Source organism: Mus musculus, chromosome 7, assembly GCF_000001635.26.
Source record: "Mus musculus strain C57BL/6J chromosome 7, GRCm38.p6 C57BL/6J".
Taxonomy (NCBI): Eukaryota; Metazoa; Chordata; class Mammalia; order Rodentia; family Muridae; genus Mus; species Mus musculus.
The window spans coordinates 123,455,872-123,471,200 of record NC_000073.6 but is presented as its reverse complement, the minus strand read 5'-3'; the positions used below and the strand labels follow the sequence as shown (position 1 = coordinate 123,471,200).

Here is a 15,329-nt window from a genome sequence, read left to right as displayed (position 1 = left end):
GCCAATTCCATTCCTGGAACTTGATGTTTCACTCAGTGGTGAAAGATATATAGTTGGGGCTCTGTCTTCCCTGTTATTTGCCGACCCCACTTAGATTTCTTTCATATATGTATATATTTTAGGAAGCTTCTACAATAATAGGTTCTCATATGTTCCTCAAATGGCCCTTAAAGTTAGTTGTTTCTCACCATATCCTCTTCCTTAACCCTCTCTTCCATCCCCTCACCATTTAATTCTCCCACTACATTTTTCCCTGTTTCTCCATAACTATGTATTCTATTTCCTCATCCCTGGGAGGTCCACCTCTTCCCCATATCCCTTACTTGATACCTCACCTCTGTGGTATATGGACTGTAGCATGCATACCAAAGGCTTAAAAACCAATATCCACATATAAGGGAAAATATACAATGTTTGTCTTTTGGTGTCTGGGATATCTCACTTGGGTAATTTTTTTTTCTAGTTCCATCTATTTACCTTGATAATTTCATAATTTCATTTTTAACAGCTGAGTAATATTCCATGTGTAAATGTGCCACATTTTCAGTATTTATTCATGGACATCTAGGCTATTCCCAATTCCTAACTATCATAAATAGAGCAGCAATGAACACAGATGAGCAATGGTCTGTAGTACAGTGTAGAATCCTTTGGGGGTGTGCTCGAGGAGTATAGCTGAATCTTGAGATAAATCTTTACTTCCAGCTTCCTAAGGAACTGCCACACTGATTTCCATAATGGTTGTATGACTTTGCACTCCCACCAGCAATGGATGAGGGTTCCCCCTTCTCCACATCCTTGCCAGCATGTACTATCATTTATTTTATTGATCTGGGCCATTCTGACTCATGTAATATTAAAATTAAAAAAAAAACTCAAAGTAGTTTTGATTTGCATTTCCCTGATAACTAAAGATGTTGGCCATCCATCTCTTAAGGTGTTTCTCTGCCATTTGTGTTCCACTTTCTGAGAACACTTGGCGTAGCCCATTTTTAAAGTGGGTTATTTGTTTCCTTGATGTCCAGTTTTTGTAGGTCTTTATATACTTTAGATACTAACCCTCTATTGGATGTAACTAGTAAATATCTTCCCCATTCTGCAGCCTGCTGCTTTTTCCAAATTATGGTGTCCTTTGCCATACAGAAGCCTTTTAGTTTTATGAGGTCCCATTTATTAATTGTTCTTCTTGGTGCATGTGCTCTTAGTGCCCTGTTAGGAAAATCTTTTCCTATGTCAACAAGTTAAGCTGACTCCCCATCTTCTCTTCTGTCAGATTCAGGGTATCTGGTTTTATGTTGGGGCCTTTGATCCACTTGGAGTTGAGTTTTGTGTCTGTTGATAAGTATGGATCTCTGCGAATTATTCCAAATACCACCCATCCAATTTGACCACCATTTTTTGTCTTTTCTCCAGTGTTTTTTTATTTAAAGGTTCTTTGTCAAAAACCAGGTGCTCACAGATATGTGGAATATGTCTGGATCTTCAGTTTGATCCCATTGACCAACATGTCTGTTCTCATGCCAGTACCATGCAATTTTGATTACAATAGTTCTGTAGTGCACTTCTGTGGGAAGATGGTGATACTTCCCACCGTTTGTTTTAGATATCTTGGATTTTTTTTGAGTTTTCATATAAAGTTTAAACTTTTTTTTTTCAATTTCTGTGAAGAATTGCCTTGGAATTTTGATGGGGATTGCATTCAACCTGTAAACTGTTTTTGGTAGGATGGCTATTTTCACTGTATTAGCCCTACTTATCCATGAGCACAGCTCTTTTGATCTTCTGATATCTTCCTCAGTTTCCTCCTTCAATTCTTCAAGCTTTTATTATACAAGTCCTCCAGTTTCTTGGTTAGACTTATCCCAAGGGGGGGCTGGAATTAGCTTATTGTAAGATAGTGCTGTTTTGCTGATTTCTTTCCCAGTCTGATGTTTGTATATAGGAAGGCACTGGTTGTATACAGGGAGACTACTGATGGTTTGTGTATAGAAAGAGACAACTGATTTTTGTTTGTTAATTTTGTACCCTTCCACTTTTCTGAGTGTATTAACAGCTGTACAAGTTTCCTGGCAGAGTTTTTAGGGCCTTTTATGCACAAAGCCATATAATCTATAAATAAACACTCTTTTTTTTGCATCTTCCTTTTCTATTCTCTTGATCTCCTCCACTTGGCTTACTGCTCTAGCTAAGAGTCCAAGTGCTATAATCAACAGGTATGGAGAGAATGGACACCTTGTCTTGTTCTTGGTCTCAATGGAACTATGTTAATATTGGCTTAATATTGGCCAATGTTAGGCTGATATTGGATGTGGGCTTGCTGCAAATCACCTTTATTAGGATGAGGTATGTCCGTTGTATCCCTAATCTCTCCAGAACTTTTATCATGAAGCAATATTGGATTTTGCCAAAGGCTTTTTCTGAGTTTAGTGAGATGATCATGTGGGGTTTTTTTCTTTCAGTCTGTTTATGTGATGGATTATATTTATCTGGTTTTGTATGTTGAACCAACTCTGCATCTCTAGCATGAAGCCAACTTGACCATGGTGGATGATCTTTTTGATGTGTTCTTAGATTAGGTATGTGGGTGTTTCACCTGTATTTAGGTTTGTGCACCGTGTGTATGCCATTCCCAGGAGACCAGAGTGGGGAGCCAGACATACCTGAGACTGGAGTTAGAGACACTCATGAGCCACCATGTGGGTTCTGAGAATCAAACCCATGCCCCATGGTTCTTAGAGTAGATACATGCTCCACTTGGAAGATGTGTTACTACTGTGTCTCCTTATCCCTTCTTTATTCTATTCACGTCTCTCACCCACATGCCAGTGGCTCATCAGTCTATGCTATCTGCTGCTGTTCTCCTTCCATGAAGAATTCCTGCATCTTTGCCCCACCCCCACCTCATCCCTAGCTAGAGTGCAATGAATGGATTGGTCCATATCCAGGTAGTACTGGGCATTCACCAAGGCCCTGGGTTTTACATTCAATTTTCAGCAGGTTTTCCAACTAGAGCGTAAGTAAATGAACACTGTGCTCTGGGCTTAATGCCACAGTGGCTCCATCTGAGTGCAGACAGACTCTGAAAGGGACCATATAAGTACCTACCTTGGCTCTGCAAGCCAGCCTCTCCACCCAGACTTTTATTTCCTCCTCATCAGTGCCCATGTCTTAAACAAAAGACAAGTCAACAGACACCTGGGATGAAATGCTAAGCCATTTATTACAAAGTCAGATTGGGAGCTGAGGAAGCAAGATCTTTGGGCTCCTGAAAGACCTTCTGTAACTGTAATCAAGAGAAAAGAGGGTGTGGAGAGCAGGGGCTCAGTAGCAAAGTGCTCACCTAGTGTGCATGAATTGGGTTCCAAACCCAACCTAGTAAAAAAGAAAGAGGACTGAAGAAATGGACAGTGTGCATTCTCCACCTTCTCAGCCCTTCTAATCCCTGCCCTCTCGCAAGAAAAGAGGCCTACCCTCTTTTTCTATGCGGTCTCTACCTGTCTTTAGGCTGGGCCCCAGGCCCACTCCATGAGCACAGAGAAATTCCAGGTTTCCAGGAGCATGCTCAGGACAGAGCAGCAGCCGCCTGCCTGCCTGCCTGCCTGAGAAGCCAGGCCTAGGTCAGCTGCTGTCATGGTGACTCCTGTTAGCTCAGGTCCTGCAGGAGATAATGGAATTGTTCCGTCCTCAACTTAGGACAAGCAGCTGAGGACTCCAGGCAGTGGGAACGTCGCCAGCAGTTCTTCTTCACCTCGACTTTAGAATTAGGCGGGTTTTCTCATCTCCGATGAGGAGCCTAAAAATAAATTGCCCTGTGAGGTCTCTATTCCCCTGCAAGAAAGACCCAGCTCTCCATTACAAATCTCTAAGCCCAGAACTCTCTAGACGGGTGGTTTCCTGAGCTGAGTCCTCTCAGGCAGTGGGTGGGCAGTTTCCTCTCTGGTCCCACACATACCTTATCCAGAAGGGTGTGTATGGGTAGCCATTCAGAAATCAGCAACGGAGTGATTAGTGGTGTTTTACACCCGGCTCCAGGCATAGCCTGAAGCCTCTAGACTGCAGTGGGTAATGTTACAAGAAGGCTACGCATCCAGCCCAGACTCAGCCCTCCCAGACACAGCCAAGGGAAGATAGGGAAGGTCTGGGAGGAATTGGTGCTCCAAGGGGAAAGAATATTATCTAAATATGTTGTAAAAAAAATAGATAAAAAAATATTTTAAAGCCAACCTAAACATGAAGCCTACCCACCCATAGGACTATCCCAAGTCCTTCAAAACACATTTGAGTCCTACTTGGAGCCAGTGACACCCATGAACACTTCAATCCTAAGAGCCAGTTAGTTCCCCTTGCAAAGTGGATCTCTATCACTTGGAGCCAAAGGCCTTAGGCAGAGGCAGCACACTTCCCTCTGAAGATTCCCATTTTCCTCCAAGGTTATGTGAATGCCAATCTAGTAGCTGTAGATTCTCTGTCACCCTCCTACCTAATGAGCAGTCCTACAAAGAGGCCAGCCAGGAGGGGGCCCAGCCAGTAGATCCAATGGAAGTCCCAGTAGCCAGCCATCACAGCAGGTCCAAAGGCACGAGCAGGGTTCATGCAGGCTCCAGAGATGCTACCACTGCAGACACATAGGTACCCAAGTTACCAGCATCTCAGAAGGTCCTACCTCAAACCCACATCCTTAATCAGGCCTACAGCCAGCCTCAAGCAGACATCCTCTCTAAACGCCCATACCAGGGCCCCTGGGTGGATCCCAGAGGCTGTAAGGGAGCCTTGCTTAGCTCTAGGCTGACAAAGGGTGATTGCTACATGACCATCATATCAGCCCCTCCGCATACATACACACTTCTAGAACAAATGGTCAGCAAAAGCACCTGCTTAGTCACGACAGGAGGGGAAAGTGGAGCACATTCCTTTCCAAAGTCTAGAAAGCAAAGTCCAAGGAGCTCCGCCCATTTTGGAGTTGACCTACATTCAAAGTCCAGCCCGGGCAGTTCTACTCTGTGACCTTTGTCTAACCTCTCTACATATCCACTGAGGTGGCAGTATCCACTCCATAGGCTGTAGCCAGGAACAAATGACACAATGTGCATGTCCTGATGGTTACTAAAGTGTGTCTGGCACACTGAGGACCTCATGCCACAGACTTGGGCCCTACTTCCAGAAGGAGCTTGTTTCCAAGGCACACCTCAGCTCTGGGTTCTGTCTCCAAACCCAGTGCCTTCAGGCTGATCTATAACCTTCAGTGGGTTCTGTGTCCAGAAGCCCATCCAGGTAGGGGAGCACACTTGTAAGTGAAGCAAGTGTCACTAGGTGGCAGCAAAGCACCACTACTGCTGAGCTACGGCATTCCCGGACCATTCAAGGGGACAGAGCCCTGAGCCTGAGAAAGGTTTGGTTCTGTGTCCAAATGAAAAAAAGGAACTGAACTTTTGGTGTTGACCTCTTACATTTCAGCAGATGTGAATAATTGTCCCAGATTTGTCTCTTTAGACTCTCAGTGACCCTGAGTCATTTCTTGCCTTTCGGAACCACAGTTTGACTACCTATACAAGGGAGAAATCTTTCCTGAGTCTCCTTAATGCCTTCCCAAAACTAACAAGAAGCTTGAAATCAAAGAGACCAGGGTTAGAGATCATTTTTTGTAAGACAGAGTCAACACCCCGAGGGAATGCTTTATTTCTTATTACAGAAATTAGGAATTTTCATCCAGACCTCTGACTTAGCCCTAAATGAAGTAGAAGGGTGGCCATATTCTCTAGCCAAAAATCACCTAGCACTGCCTGATACCACCTACCCACCATTGCCTCTTGCCTGCCTAAAGCCAGCCCACTCTCCATTTGCCACGGGGCAGCCATCACACTTTTGAGGGATACTTACCCTGCCAGGATGTCCACAATGACAGAGAAGCCAATGGAGAATGGGGCTAAAGGGCCCATTGTCTTCTCATTGACAGCACCCATACACACAGCCAATACCAACAGCATTGTCAGAATGATCTCTATCCCCAGGGCTTCTGCCACCTGCTCCTGCTCCTGGACGATGGCAAAGGCTGCCCCAGATGCATTCCAGAATCTTTCCTCTGGACTCACCACCTGTGGAGGAAAAGCCACTCAGCCTAGACGAGAGACGCTGGGAGCTGACACAGGTCCGTGCTCCCACCCATCTGCATTTGGGCAGAGCCATGTCTGTTTCCCAGCTTCTCCCCTTTTCATGTATAACCGAAGAAGCTGCAAGACTTCCCTGAGCCTTGCTTTGCACCTTTGAAAACTGAGGATAATGGGTGTTGGGCCCTAGTCCCCCTAAATAATCTTCGCTGAGAAAAAGAGCGCAAAACTAGCTTGCCTCAAGCTCTCCAAGATGAAGACATTGAGGGACCTGAGGGCCTTGAGAAAACAGAGTGAGTGGTTGAAAGTGAGTCAGTCTCATGGGGACAGGCACTGGTGGAAGTCAACAGTGAGGGAGAAGGGAAGAATAGAAAGGAGGGGGAGCAGGAGGGATGGAGGGAAGGAGCCCCAGGAATTATATACAGAGCCCATCCAGGGGATGAAGCTCTATGGTAGACCATTTCTCTGGCATGTTCAAGTCTCCTGCTAGGGCACCACGTGCATGCCTAGTAACCACAGAGGCCAGGAAAGAGTGTTAGAGCCCTAAGACTGGAGTTACATAAGGTTGTGAGCTGCCATGTGGGTGCTGAGAACTGAACCCAGGTCCTCTGGAGGAGCAGCCAGTGCTCTTAACTGCTGGGGCATCTCCTTGGCCCGGGAAGTAGCCTTTTTGACTAATAGAAAGATTTCTAAGATTTCAAGCAAACCCAAAGGTAAGAGAGGGGAAAGGGGACTCCATCAGTACCAAGCCACTAGTCCTATCCCAGCAGGGACCACTCACTTTAGCCAAGGCAGCCCCAATCAGCCCTCCAAATAGCTGGGAGATCCAATAGGGAATTAGCAGCATGGTCTTGAGGCCTCCGATCACTGTGACTGCCAGCGACACAGCAGGGTTGAAGTGTCCACCGCTACAACCAAGAAGAGAAGGAAGCCATGAGGACATGCTCCAAGGCTCACCACAGGGACATCCCTTGGGAATATGTACTTCAGCCTGTCCTCCAAGCTGAGCCTGCAGGCTGGAGTCAGCCCAGTCCCTTCCATAAGCAGAAATGTGCAAATCGCTCCCGTTTTTCCACGAAGAGCTTTGTGTTGGGGTGAGAGGAGCAAAGGTAGCTGCAGATGGGTGGAGCAGGCCCTAACCCCAGGCCCTAGTTGGCCTTAGAGACAAACACATACAGAGAACATCCATGGTTTACTCCAACTCCTCAGAGCTTGTTCTGGCCTTTCAGAAATGTGGCCAAAGTGCTGTACCTACAGTCGGTACAGCTGACTGCAAAAGCAAGATGTTGGTGCGTGTTCAGCAGGCATCTCTGCCTGCTGGTCATACTCCGGGCTTCACTGAAGCTGATGCTGCCCTCTTCTGCATCACACAGCTAAACACAAGCTCAGAGGCTCGCCTTGGTTGCCCAGCCAGGAAGCCACCAGGCCTACCTAGATAGAAGGTCATGTGCCTTTCACCCTGCCCAGAACTCCTGCACCCCCACCCACCCATTTAAAGAGATAATAAACTGTCCATTGTTTCTTCCCAGAGGGCAGTAACTCAATGTCCTCACTCAGATCTGATTTCGAGTGAGATAGAGAACAGCCCTATCCCAGTCCCCCTGTCAGATGACCCAATCGGAATGTCTACCATTACAGCTGGCTCTTCTGGGAAACAGCCCACCTCCCATCAACCCATTCTACTGGGCTCCTACCCAGATAAAAAACCAAGGGATGGTCATTTTTCTGCCTCTAAAAAACAAAACAAAACAAAACACTCTTGTCAGGTTGAAGCCCCTGCACTTTCTGTGCATCGCAGTGGACAAAAACCCGGCGCTTTGCTTTTTCCAATTCACTCCCAAAGAGTAGCAGCAACAGTAGTGAATACTGAGCACCCCACGATCCCATCTCCCCAAGACAATCCCTCGGCTTTGGACACTAAGCCAGACAGCTTGAATTTGACTCCTGGCTCCACCACCTGGTAGCAAATACCTCATCTCAGTGATGTGGACTTTTCTCTTTTGCAAATATAAAACGGGAAATAACAGAACCTATTTCTTAAGTTTGTCACTAGAATCAAATATCTGAATCATGCTCAGTATAGAGCAGAGGCAATAGCTAGCAATGGGTATATGTTGGCTCGAAGCTAACTTTAACATGTAGTAACAGTATGACTCCTATTTAATAGTCTTCACAGACTGCAGAGCTAGATGACCCACCCCCACGTTTGTAAGACCATAAGTGGGTGCCCAAGAATTCCCCAGATTGGCACTAAGCTAATGATGAGGTCTGGTCTCACCTGATGTTCCCCAAGGTAGCAATGATGAGCCCCAAGGCCAGCCCATGAGCCAAGGCAGGCTGCAGGAGCCCAGTATTCGGACTATTCTCAATGACCGATAGACATCCGATGAAGATGAAGAGAGCGGAGCCCACAAGTTCCACTATACATGGTTGTACGTATTGCTCATACCAGAACACACGGCATCTGCCAGCCATGCTGGTCTTCACCTTGACCTCAGGTAGGTCCATACTACACATTGGTGTCTGCCGTAGGGGGAAAAAAAGACAGGAAACATGGGTGGCAGAGGCCCCAAGACAAAAGCCCCCACCCCCAGCCTTGACCAAATCCTTAGTGCCCTTGCCCAGGCAACAGACTCACCTCCCCAGACATCTGCTCAAGAAGATCCGAGCCAGAGCTACCAGGAGCTTCGCCGGCTGCCCTAGATTGTACTCACTTATCTCTAGGTCACAGACTGGAGGTAGAGTCTAGCGGACTCTGCGCTTTTAAAGGACTGGGGACATTCACCAAAGGTGTCCAGAAAGCAATAAAGCCCGAATGGGAGGTGGCCCAGAAGAGTCAACTTTTTTTTTCTAATCTCAACAGGGCAAGGGCCACGTGGGATCAATGATTGCTGGGCTTAGTGCCAGCAACAGGAAAGGCGTGGTTAGCTTGTATCATGTGCATGAGTGCTCAGGCCTGAGGAAGGTCCCAGCAGGAGACACTGCACACTCAGTAACAGCCAGCTCCGCTACCATTGACATTCCACCATCCTCGTGGGTCTCTTTCCCACCCAGGACCTTTTCCACAAATACCCTGATCACCTGACCCAGCGAGTGTGTGAGCTGATGATGGCTGCTGGCTGCCTAAGGCAGTAGGGACAATATGGCACTGTTGTGTATGGTAAAGCTGGTGGACTTTGGAAACCTGGGGATGAGTAGGAGTAGGACCTACGGGCTTACCTACCCAAAGCCAGGGAACCACCAGTGAGATGCACCCCTCTGCTCACACTGCCTGCACTGACACCCCAGCTCAGCTTGTACAAGCCAAGAGCTAACCACGCAATTGAGTGCCACTGAGCTCGAGTCACTTTCACTGTTTCATCGGCAAATGACAGCGACTGAGCTAATGGCATGGCATCCTTACAGGGCTTCAATGAGTGAAGAAATGAAAAGGACTCAAGGTAGCTCCAGATACAGTACAAAAATGCCAGAGTCCATGAACTCAGAATATATGTGTAAGCCCCTCATGGCGTGCGAGTGGCCAGGCCCTGCCCCTGAGGATCTCCAACTGCTATAATCACCACTCAGGTGGCCCAGCTCCGCCCTACAGAGTAAAAAGCCCAAGATCAGGATTTGAAGTCCCACTAATCCCCACCCTGGAAAGTTCTACCCTGGAAAGTTCTGTTCCCCTACCCCTAAGCCCAAAATAAAGCCTGTCTTCTGCTCAGTTCTCTGCCGCTTCTTGTCTGAGCAGAGGTAGCCACCCTCCTGGGTTTTTCCCTTCTAATAAATCTCTTGTATGAAATTTGTCATGCAGAATGGCTTTGTGGTATCCCTTGGCTCCCAACTGCCAGGAAACCTTTCCCTTCAAAGCTATAAAACTTACAGCGGGGGGGGGGGGACACCCCATGAGCTATACCAGTTCCCCTTCCCCACAGACCTGTAATACCCATATAGACACCCACGGGCAAGAGTTCATATGTATTAACGTCCACCAACCTTAGAATGCACACTCGGATGTTACAGTGCCAGCAGCTGGCTAAGAGCCTTGCATACATTGCCTCAGGTTCACCTGGAGAACACTCCATGAGGAGGGTCCAATCTTTACAGCATGCCGCAGAAGAAAAAGCACTTTTTCACGATGACAAAGCCTAAGATCATAATAACAGTGAAATGTCACAAAAGGACAATGTAAATCAAGTTATATAAGGGACCGGGACAAAAGGACAATGTAAATCAAGTTATATAAGGGACCGGGACAAAAGGACAACGTAAATCAACTTACATAAGGGACCGGGACAGTCGGGTTTGTAAATACAAAAGGAGGGATGGGGTCAGGAGGGGCTTAGTTGGTGGGATGCGTGTTTTGCACTCTGAACCCTAGGTTTGATCCTCTCCTAAGCACCCCACAGAACCTGACGTGGTGGTGCACACCTGTAATGCCGACACGGGGGAGGTGAGTGCAGGAGGGGGCATCTTAGCTACACAGAAAGGTCACCCTTAGTTACACAGAAAGGTTGATGCCAACCTGGCTATATGAGATCTTATCTTAAAAAAAAAAGTAGGAACAGGGCAGGGGGGAGGGAGACTGTGCAGTGTGGCCTAGTGGGTAAAAGTAGTTTTTCCCCAAGCTTAATAACTGAATTCTATCCTCAGGACCTAACTATGTGGTAGAAGGAGAAAACCAACCTCTGCAAGCTGTCCTCTGAGCTACACACACACACACACACACACACACACACACACACTCTCTCTCTCTCTCTCTCTCTCTAAATAGATAGATAAATAGATAAATAAACAAATTGTTTATTTGTCTGTTTGTTAGTTTGGTTAGTGGTTTCCAAAGCCTGAAGTAGAGTGATTTTTTTTTTTTTGGTTGGGGAGATGAAGACATTCTAGAGATGAGTGTTAGAGATAGATAACAAGCAGCTGAGGATAATTAACACCACTAAGCTGTACACTCGCAATAGTTAAAGTGGTCAATTTTCTGTTACACACACACTTTGCCACTTAGTGGAAGAAAAGGCTATAAACTCAACTATATCCATTAGCTTTGAAGAGACTATCAGAAGGACAGGAGAGACTGAGAGAGATAGGGAAGGAGGGAGGGAGGGAGAAAGGGAGGCAGGAAGATGCAATGTTCCTTCCTCTTTGTCTCACAAATGTTTAAATAGCTGCTATGAGCCCATCACTACTGTAACCGTTGAGTTTCAGGATTCTGCTAGGCTGAGAGCTCTGGCCTGACTGTGTGGATGGAGACAGAGGACTAATATTAAAGGCTTGGAGTTTAACCATCATTTCTAGCACTTACCGAGAACGCACAACATGTGCATCCAGCCCCACCATCACGCTGAATCTCTTCCCAGCATCCCTGAGATTAGTCCTGTTAGTCATTGTCCTTACTGTCAGATGATTAAAGGAGACACAAAGAGACTAGAGACCTTGAGCACACTGGTACAGATTAAAACTATCCACTCCAGGACAGAGGTAGACACACCCAGACAATTGCCTGCCTTGTAAACCAGGGCAGGGAAGCAGGCCTCCCTACGCATCTTTGTATGGCCAAAGGTTTAGGCCTTGCTTTCACGATGTTTGTCTTCCCATCCTGTTTCCTGCCTCCTTCTACCCCAACATCACAGTACACAGTATGTTTCTTTGGTCCCTGTGAGAGCAAGATAAGATAGTCACCACACATCCTCCCAGCAGATCTTCCAGAACAATTCTCTCTGTTTCTGCCCAGATCAGCACCGCTTCCTGTTTTAGAAAGTCAAACTAGGAGTGAGAAGGTGGCTCAGTGGTTAAAGTCTTTGCCCCATGAGCATGAAACTTGAGTTTGAATCCCCAGAATTCACATAAAACCTGAAACGATCCAGCGAGTCACAATTCCAGAGTTCCTACCACACAGAGATGCAGAGGCAGGGCGGGAGGCAGAGGCAAGAGAATCCCCAGATACTAGTGGGCTGGTTAGCCTAGTGTGTACAGCAACTAGTAAGCAAAGACTCTGTCTCAAAAGAGCAAAGTGGAAGGTGAGGAGTAATACAGAAGGCTGTCCACACAAAAGCTGTCACACACACATACACCTGTACATATGCATAGATAGACAGACAGATTATATATATAATTATATAGTTATAATTATATATAATATATAATAAATATATTGATACAATACATGTATAAATATTAATAAATAATAAACATAAATATATTTGTTGTATAATATATAACAAATATATTTATTAAATATTTTATATATTAACATATAATAAATATATTTATTAAATATACATTATATATATATTTAGAGAGAGAGAGAGAGATGATGATGATATTAAAGCCACCATTTACTACACAGCTGCCATTAGGCTTGTCCTCGCTGATCCCCTCAGTCTCCCTCTCAATCAGCATGGACAAGACCCTGTTTCCCCATCTCCCAGGCTCCCAGCTAATAACACTTCAACAACTCCTCATGAGGTCTTCTTGCCTACCTAGTTTTCGCCCATTCCTTTCCCACTGGAACCGTAGAGCATAGTTTCGTACTTGGGTCTGCATTTTGGGAGCAGAATATTCTGTTCTTCACCTGCTGCCAGCAGGGCTCCAGTTTCCTCTTTTAATCTATGGAAGGGGCCCACTCCGTAGGCTTGTTGAATGAACAGACTAAGATAAGACCCAATAAATAGCAGCCATAGCAGTGGCTTCCAGGAGAGGTGCCATCACAAATGTGTCCCCCAACACTTCAATGTCATAACATAATCAAAATGGGTTCATAGCTCACAGAACTAGCCACACAGCATTTCCACTAAGGGATCACTGGGAGTATCTGGATATTTCCATCTTTAAGCTTCCCATGGTGCAGCCCTTGGGTACCTTCCAGCAAATGTCAAAAGAGACTATAAAGGGTTCTGTAAGAAGTTGTTATGGGCTGAGCCTAGAAATAAGACTTCTATGTAGCCCTGGCTGTCCCAGAACTCACTCTGTAGACTAGACTGGCTTCAAACTCAGAAATCCTCCTGCCTCTGCCTCCCAAGTGCTGGGATTAAAGGTGTGCTCCACCACTGCCCAGCTGTTCCGAGCATTCTTGATGGGCTAGAAATTGGTGAAACGGCGTCACCTGACTGCAGAAGAATCTGAGAATCACAGCCCAGCTATGGGCGCAGGAAGACAGAGACAGGCAGTGTATGAGTACCAGGGATCCGTACCACAGGATGGTTGCTCTCTGCATGGTCAATCCAATTGACAATTATCTCCAACAAGGGATCGACTGAAGGGAGGAAGGGCCTATCTTAGCTTGCAGTTTGAGAACACCATCTATCTTGGCGCAGGAGGTATTGCTGCAGATTGTCAGTGGCTGGTCACACTGCATCTGCAATCAAGAAGCAGAGAACAGGTCAGAAGTGGAGCCAGAGGCTCGAGTCTCAAGCCACCACTCACATAGGTTCCACAGCCTTCCCAAACAGCCCCACCATCTGGGGACCAAGTGTACAAACACAGGAGAGCACTGGAGGCATTTCACATTCAAAGTGAAGCCCTTGGCCAGCCACACGGGCCTTCCATCCTATGTCCTGATTCACTTCCCACCACAGGGGTCCACAGAGTTGAGCCAGACTCTCATGCTTGTCTCTGATATTTTACTTGGACTCCTCAGACCCACTTCAACTTCTTCAAACACCAAACTAGTTCCTCCCTGACTGCTGGGACAACTAGCTGTTAGTCCTCTAGACGAGCCCCTCCCCCACTCAGGGCAAGCTTGGATACCACAGCTCCAAAACAAGGGGTAAATCTAATCAATCAGCACTTTTCACCCTGAGAAATCCAAGGGTCTGGATGAGCCCACACACCGGTGTGGTTTCTCAAATCACAAAGATCCCACTAGGCTACGATGAGAGAATGTTCCTAATAGCGTCACAGCTTTCCCACCCCTAGTTGATATGATCAAAGCCTTTGTTTTATTCCTATCTGGATGCTGATACCTTACGCTATCTCTGTAGCCCACTATCAGCTCCTGATGGAGTTCAAAGGTGGTTTTCATGTGATAGTACATTGCCACTCCCCTCCCCTCTTTGGCATGGATAGCTCTTCTGCTCATGCAAGAATGTGGTGTTGGTGCTACGGGCATTCATCTAGAGACCATGAGCTGCAATTTCCCAGTGACAGATCTGAGATGACATCATGACCATGATACCAAATCAAATCCAGAATATTAACTCCAGACTTAGTAAATGGCCCTGCAGTTGCCAATTGTGTGCCAGCTCTTGTGGCCAGTCTGGGGCTGGGGGCTCTTACAAGTTCACAGGAAGGCTGTGAACATCTTAAGTTTCCAGAGAAAACACAGTAATGTCCAGAGTCTCTCAGAAACCACTGCCAGACAGGCTCAGGACTACCTTCCCTTGTAATGGCAGTAGATCTTCTTTCTTCATGAGGTTGATTTTACAGCAGTCACCATGATAAAAATCCAAATGACTGGGGCTGGAGAAATGGCTCAGTGCTCACTTCTGCCTGTGATCCAGCAGGAGGCCAGGGGTGGGGACCCCACTCCCTCCTCCGGCACCCTCCCCCACATACACATTGAATACACTCATATGTCACATACACATGCCTGGGTAAATAACAAAAATGAGAGTTAAAAGGTTTTGGTTTTAAAAATGAGAACTGCGGTGCCTGGTCTGATTATAGTCTGAGAAATTAGCTGGGCAGTGTTCGAGCACACCTCTGATCTCAGCACTTGGGAAGCAGAGGCAGGAGGATCTCTGTGAGCTCAAGGCCATACTGATCTATAGCACGGTCTACCTATGGAGTTCCAAGACAGCCAAGACTATATAGTGAGACCCTGCCTTAAATAAACAAATAAAAATAATGTTGTGGACTGTGGAGATGGTCAATGAATTAAGCACTTCCACACAAGTCCACAAGATCCCTAGAGCACAAGTATGCCCACACAAGTGGTGGCTTGCCTATAACCCTACCACTTGGGAGGCAGGGACACAGTCTCACAGGTGAGCTCTGTTCAGCATGAGACCCACCATGAATGACTTAATGAAGTGCAGCATGGTCAAGAAAGATCCAGAATATCAATCTCTGGCTTCTACATGCATCCACACACGCACATACCTATACATAGGCATGCCCCCACAATGCATATGCAGCACACATGTATACATGTAAAAGATGCCATTTTAGAACACAAATTAATTTCTTAGTCATAATTATGTAATAAAAAATAAAACATGAGTAGGAATAGGTTCAATA

At 46.2% G+C, this 15,329-nt stretch overlaps 1 protein-coding gene across 2 annotated transcripts; it reads right to left on the bottom strand.

The window, feature by feature from the left end:
* Positions 1–3,197: 3,197 nt before the first annotated feature.
* On the bottom strand, positions 3,198–8,907 carry Aqp8 (aquaporin 8). 2 transcript variants are annotated; one of them, NM_007474.2, is made up of 6 exons: positions 8,743–8,907; positions 8,383–8,630; positions 6,886–7,012; positions 5,878–6,092; positions 4,481–4,615; positions 3,198–3,793 (listed from the first exon to the last, which is right to left on the bottom strand). In NM_007474.2, exons 1-6 carry the CDS (start codon positions 8,752–8,754, stop codon positions 3,745–3,747), a joined length of 786 nt encoding a protein of 261 aa, NP_031500.1. In that variant the 5' UTR covers positions 8,755–8,907; the 3' UTR covers positions 3,198–3,744. The 2 variants fall into 2 exon arrangements, with proteins under 2 accessions (NP_031500.1, NP_001102515.1); NM_001109045.1 differs by having other exon boundaries at positions 8,383–8,627.
* Between the last annotated feature and the right edge of the window lie 6,422 nt (positions 8,908–15,329).